Source organism: Tetrao urogallus, assembly GCF_951394365.1.
Source record: "Tetrao urogallus genome assembly, contig: scaffold_182, whole genome shotgun sequence".
NCBI classification, from domain to species: domain Eukaryota; kingdom Metazoa; phylum Chordata; class Aves; order Galliformes; family Phasianidae; genus Tetrao; species Tetrao urogallus.
Genome location: NW_027639027.1, coordinates 1 through 7,197, shown reverse-complemented (window position 1 = coordinate 7,197; position 7,197 = coordinate 1). Strand labels below are relative to the sequence as shown.

Here is a 7,197-nt window from a genome sequence, read left to right as displayed (position 1 = left end):
TCAGCTCCTCGGGGGGGGCTCTGGGGGGGCCGCCAGGCGCTGTAGGCGCTGCAGGGCTCGCTCGGCCGACAGCCGGGCTTCGGGGTCGGGGTCCCAGCAATCCTCCAGCAGCTCCTGCAGAGCCCCCGAGGGCTGCAGGGAACATCCCCCGCCACCCCCATCCCCCCCCCACACACCGCGGTCAGTGATGGGGCACTCGGGACCCCCACTCCCAAGGTACCTCACGTGGGACCCCCGGTGGGGAGCTCCTGGGATTGGGCACCCACTGTGCACCCCTGGTACTCGAGTAGGGCCCCCCCCGAGCACAGGCACCCCCATCCCCCCATAGAAAGTCACCCTGCGCACCCCTATGGGACCCCCAAACCTCACACACCCCCTAAACCCCCTCAGTATTGGGCCACTCCAGCCACCTCCAGACTCTCATAGGCACCCCCTGCTTAAAGCCACTCCTACGGGACCCCCAAATCCCTTCTGAGCACCCCGAGATCCCCCCCAGTATAAGGTCACCCCTATGGCACCCTCCCCCCCCCACGGGCACCCCAGGGACCCCTGGCCACCCCTACGTGCCGGTTCCCCCCGTGCCCCCCACCCCCCGCCCCCCATGTCGGGGTCCCACCTGCGCTGTGCGATGCCACGTTGGGGGGATCAATGGGCGCCGCCGCTCCTCCACCGCCAAACGCCGGAGCTGCGCTGCTGTGGGGCTGCCCCCCAACTCGGCCTCATAGGCCAGGCGGAACTCCGGCACCGGAACGCCTGGGTGGGGGGAGGAGGGGAGGTGAGGGGGGGGAGGAGGAGCTCAGCGGGGTCGGTGGCGTTGATGGGACGTGGGGGCGGCTCGCGGGGCTTTGGGGTTTTGGGGGTGGGCGCTCACCGGGGCTGAGGGTCTGACAGCGTGACAGGATCTCCCAGAGCAGCAGCGCCAAGGCGTAGACATCAGCCTGCAGCAGCGCGCGGCCCCAGGAGCGCAGGTCCAGACTCTCATCCAGGATCTCCGGGGCCAAATAGCGCTGGGTGCCCGCCTGCACCCACACCGTGCTTACAGCAGGGCCGTGCTTATAACAGCACTGAGCTTACAGCAGGGCCAAGCTTACAGCAGGGCCAAGCTTACAGCAGGGCCGAGCTTGCACCAAAGCCAAGTTTGCACCAGGGCTGTGCTTACACCAGGGTCTTTTTTGCATCAGGGCCATATTTTCACCAAACCCATGCTTGCACCAAAGCTATGTTTGCACCAAAGCCATGTTTGCACTAAAGCTATGCTTGCACTAGGGCCATTCTTGCATTAGGGCTGTGCTTACAACAGGACCAAGATTACACTGGGGCCGGGGCCATGCTCACAACACAGCCATGCTCACACCACAGCCATGCTCACACCACGGCCACGCTCCCAGCAGAGCCATGCTCACACCACGGCCACGCTCACACCACAGCCACGCTCACACCAGGGCCATGCTCACACCAGAGCCATGCTCACAACACAGCCATGCTCACATCAGGGCCATGCTCACAACACAGCCATGCTCACACCACAGCCATGCTCACAACACAGCCATGCTCACACCACAGCCATGCTCACACCAGAGCCATGCTCACAACACAGCCATGCTCACACCACAGCCATGCTCACAACACAGCCATGCTCACAACACAGCCATGCTCACAACACAGCCATGCTCACACCACAGCCACGCTCACACCACAGCCACGCTCACACCACAGCCATGCTCACAACACAGCCATGCTCACAACACAGCCATGCTCACACCACAGCCACGCTCACACCACAGCCACGCTCACACCAGAGCCATGCTCACAACACAGCCATGCTCACAACACAGCCATGCTCACAACACAGCCATGCTCACAACACAGCCACGCTCACACCAGAGCCATGCTCACACCACAGCCACGCTCACACCAGAGCCACGCTCACACCACGGCCATGCTCACACCACAGCCATGCTCACATCAGGGCCATGCTCACACCACAGCCACGCTCACACCACAGCCATGCTCACACCACAGCCATGCTCACACCAGAGCCATGCTCACACCCGGCTCATTCTCACGCCACAGCCCAGCACACTTTGGGTCCATCCTGCCCCCCTGTCACCCCTCCACCCCCCATCTCACCCTGCGGATGTGAGCCATTCCCTGCCCGCTGCCGCTGTGAGCGCGGGGCGGCAGCGCCATGGCGAGCCCGAAATCCCCGATGGCGCAGGTGCCGTCCTGGCGCACCAAGACGTTCTGGCTGCTGAGGTCGCGGTGCACCACGCTGGGTTTGTACAGCCCTGGGGATGCGGGGAGGTCACCGCTGTGGGGTCGCACACCAGGGGACATTTGGGGGTCGGGGGGGGGTCTCACCGTCGCGCCACAGCTCCTGGTGCAGGAAGGCGAGGCCGCGGGCCAGGGACAGAGCCAGGCGTGCGCTGCCGGCCCACGGGGAGACGTGCTGGCGCAGGAAGTGCTGCAGGGAGCCCTGGGGGGGGGGGACATGGGGGGCAGGAGGGCACCCAAGGGGGGTCGGGGGGGTTGGGGACAATGCGGGGACAGGGCTGGAGGTGGAGCGGTGCTGGCGTGGGGCCGTGGCGGCTCTGCATCCCCAACCGTGCCTTGCGCACCCCCAGGGCACCGCAGCCCTGCATGCACAACATCGACAGCCCCCCCCCACGTGCTTCCATGCCCACCCGCACCCCAGCCCCCCTCTTTCACCCCCCATCGCCCCTCCCCGCACTCACGGCCGGGTAAAGCTGCAGCACCAGCAGCCCCCCCCTCGCGCACGGCCCGGCGCCCCGGGTGCCCAACAGCTTCGCCACGTTCTCGTGCTCCATCAGCGGCAGTTCGTGCACCGCCCGCTCGGCTGCCCAGCGCCGCGCCGCTCCCTCAGCAAAAGCCTTGATGGCCACCGGGCGCTGCTGCAGGGTGCCTCTCCACACCGCCGAGAAGCGCCCGGCCTGCAGCACCTGCGCCCAAAGGGGGGGGAATTGGGGGGGGGGGGATGTGTCCCCATAGCAGAGAACCAGGCACCCATGGGTGTCCTCAGAACCAAAACCCCAAATCCTGCTGCCACCATCCTTAAGGACCCCCATCCCCAAGGACCCCCATCCCCATGCACCCATGGGTGCCCCCAACCCCAAAACCCCAAATCCTGGTGTTCCCATCCCGAAGGACCCCTGGGTGTCAGCAGCCCTGAGCACCCACGCACCCAAGGAAACCCATCCCAATGCACCCATGGGTGTCCCCAACCCCAAACCCCAAATCCCGCTGCCACCATCCCTAAGGACCCCCATCCCCCCATGCACCCATGGGTGTCCCCAACCCCAAATCCTTCTTCCACCATCCCTAAGGACCCCCATCCCCATGCACCCATGGGTGTCCCCAAACCCCAACCCCAAAACCCCAAATCCTGCTGCCCCCATCCCTAAGGACCCCTGGGTGTCAGCAGCCCTGAGCACCCACACACCCAAGGAAACCCATCCCAATGCACCCATGGGTGTCCCCAAACCCCAAACCCCAAATCCTGCTGCCACCATCCCTAAGGACCCCCATCCCCATGCACCCATGGGTGTCCCCAACCCCAAATCCTTCTTCCACCATCCCTAAAGACTCCCATCCCCCCATGCACCCATGGGTGTCCCCAACCCCAAATCCTGCTGCCACTATCCCTAAGGACCCCCATCCCCATGCACCCATGGGTGTCCCCAACCCCAAATCCTGCTGCCACCATCCCTAAGGACCCCCATCCCCATGTACCCATGGGTGTCCCCAACCCCCAAACCCCAACCCCAAAACCCCAAATCCCGCTGCCACCATCCCTAAGGACCCCCCATCCCCCCATGCACCCATGGGTGTCCCCAAACCCCAAACCCCAAATCCTGCTGCCCCCATCCCTAAGGACCCCCATCCCCATGCACCCATGGGTGCCCCCAACCCCAAAACCCCAAATCCTGGTGTTCCCATCCCGAAGGACCCCTGGGTGTCAGCAGCCCTGAGCACCCACACACCCAAGGAAACCCATCCCCATGCACCCATGGGTGTCCCCAACCCCAAACCCCAAATCCTGCTGCCACCATCCCTAAGGACCCCCATCCCCCCATGCACCCATGGGTGTCCCCAACCCCAAATCCTGCTGCCACCATCCCTAAGGACCCCCATCCCCATGTACCCATGGGTGTCCCCAACCCCCAAACCCCAACCCCAAAACCCCAAATCCCGCTGCCACCATCCCTAAGGACCCCCCATCCCAATGCACCCATGGGTGTCCCCAAACCCCAAACCCCAAATCCTGCTGCCCCCATCCCTAAGGACCCCCATCCCCATGCACCCATGGGTGCCCCCAACCCCAAAACCCCAAATCCTGGTGTTCCCATCCCTAAGGACCCCTGGGTGTCAGCAGCCCTGAGCACCCACACACCCAAGGAAACCCATCCCCATGCACCCATGGGTGTCCCCAACCCCAAACCCCAAATCCCGCTGCCACCATCCCTAAGGACCCCAATCCCCATGCACCCATGGGTGTCCCCAAACCCCAACCCCAAAACCCCAAATCTCGCTGCCACCATCCCTAAGGACCCCAATCCCCATGCACCCATGGGTGTCCCCAAATCCCAAACCCCAAACCCCAACCCCCAAACCCCAAATCCTGCTGCCCCCATCCCTAAGGACCCCCATCCCCATGTACCCATGGGTGCCCCCAACCCCCAAACCCCAAATCCTGGTGTTCCCATCCCGAAGGACCCCTGGGTGTCAGCAGCCCTGAGCACCCACACGCCCAGGGACCCCCATCCCCATGCACCCATGGGTGCCCCCAGGTACCGCGACCCCGTTACCCCCGGTGCTGCACAGCCCAAATCCCACACCCACAGTTCCCAAATACGGATTCCCTCCCCTCCCCCTCCCCCCCAAACCTCCCATCAGTGCCCCCACCCATGGGTGCTGCCCCACCTGGAGGAAGCGCAGCGCAGGAAGGTCTGGGCTGGGGGGTTTTGGGGGGGCTCTGAGCCCCCGGCCTCCCTGTGGTGTCTGAGCCATCTGCGCCCGGGTCCGTCTGCGCCCTGGGAGGGGGACATGGGGACATGGGGACAGGAGGACATGGGGACAGGAGGACATGGGGACATGGGGACATGGGGACATGGGGAAAGGAGGACATGGGGACATGGGGACATGGGGACATGGGGACATGGGGACAGGAGGACATGGGGACATGGGGACATGAGGACATGGGGACATGGGGACATGGGGACATGGGGACAGGAGGACATGGGGACATGGGGACATGGGGACATGGGGACATGGGGACAGGAGGACATGGGGACATGGGGACATGGGGACATGGGGACATGGGGACATGGGGACAGGAGGACATGGGGACATGGGGATATGGGGACATGGGGACAGGAGGACATGGGGACATGGGGACATGGGGACATGGGGACAGGAGGACATGGGGACATGGGGACATGGGGACAGGAGGACATGGGGACATGGGGACACGGGGACATGGGGACATGGGGACAGGAGGACATGGGGACATGGGGACATGGGGACATGGGGACATGGGGACAGGAGGACATGGGGACATGGGGACATGGGGACATGAGGACATGGGGACACGGGGACATGGGGACACGGGGACATGGGGACAGGAGGACATGGGGACATGGGGACATGGGGACATGGGGACATGGGGACAGGAGGACATGGGGACATGGGGACATGGGGACATGGGGACAGGAGGACATGGGGACATGGGGACAGGAGGACATGGGGACAGGAGGACATGGGGACATGGGGACATGGGGACATGGGGACATGAGGACATGGGGACATGGGGACATGGGGACAGGAGGACATGGGGACATGGGGACATGGGGACACGGGGACATGGGGACAGGAGGACATGGGGACATGGGGACATGGGGACACGGGGACATGGGGACAGGAGGACATGGGGACATGGGGACATGGGGACAGGAGGACATGGGGACAGGAGGACATGGGGACATGGGGACATGGGGACATGGGGACATGGGGACAGGAGGACATGGGGACATGGGGACACGGGGACATGGGGACATGGGGACAGGAGGACATGGGGACATGGGGACATGGGGACATGAGGACATGGGGACATGAGGACATGGGGACATGGGGACAGGAGGACATGGGGACATGGGGACATGGGGACATGGGGACAGGAGGACATGGGGACATGGGGACATGGGGACATGGGGACAGGAGGACATGGGGACATGGGGACATGGGGACATGGGGACATGGGGACAGGAGGACATGGGGACATGGGGACATGAGGACATGGGGACAGGAGGACATGGGGACATGGGGACATGGGGACAGGAGGACATGGGGACATGAGGACATGGGGACAGGAGGACATGGGGACATGGGGACATGAGGACATGGGGACAGGAGGACATGGGGACATGAGGACATGGGGACATGAGGACATGGGGACACGGGGACATGAGGACATGGGGACACGGAGACACGGGGACACGGGGACATGGGGACACAGAACCTGGGGGTGCACAGGAGCCCCCCCACTTTGGGCCCATGGGGGATTGGGACACCCAGGGACCCCCCCACTCCAGATTCAGCGCCTTGGTGCTTGGGGACCTTTGGCAATGCTGGGATGGGACACGTGGGGACACCCACAGCAGCAATGGGGACTCAGACACCCACAGCTGTGGGCACAGCACCTCACGTCCCTCCCAGGTGGGGCTGGGGGTGCTGCTCTGCAGCCGGGTGCCCCCTTGCTCCCCCCCCCCCCCATGTCACCCAGTGTCCCCTGATGACCCCTACCCAGCGCAGCCAGGCAGGCGAGGAGGAGGAGGAGGAGGGGGACAGCACCCCACAGCCACGGCGTCCCCATGGGTGGCACCTTGCTGGGCGCTGGGACAAAGACCTCGGTGACACCGGGACCCCCCCCCCAACCCTGGGGACCCCCCTGCCCTTGTGAACACCCTCCCCCTCCCCCCCAACATGACAGGGACCCCTTTATTAGGAGGCAGAGCCCCCCAGGGCTCCCCCTGACCTTTGTGGGTCCCCCATCCCACAGAAATCCCCTACAGCTCCAAGTCCCCACCCGTGGGTCCCCCAACCCGACCTCCACCCCCCCATGGATCCTCCATCCCCCCCCCCCACCCATGGGTGCTTTGGGTCCCCTTGAGCCCCCTCCCC

The 7,197-nt window shown here is 64.7% G+C and overlaps 1 protein-coding gene across 1 annotated transcript; it reads right to left on the bottom strand.

Annotated features, from left to right (window-relative positions):
• On the bottom strand, positions 1-6,889 carry AMHR2 (anti-Mullerian hormone receptor type 2; the record flags this gene model as incomplete). Its single annotated transcript, XM_079551051.1, has 8 exons — positions 1-132; positions 617-753; positions 872-1,019; positions 2,131-2,288; positions 2,362-2,476; positions 2,736-2,960; positions 4,942-5,051; positions 6,820-6,889. 8 exons carry the CDS (start codon positions 6,887-6,889, stop codon positions 1-3), a joined length of 1,095 nt encoding a protein of 364 aa, XP_079407177.1.
• Positions 6,890-7,197: the final 308 nt, after the last annotated feature.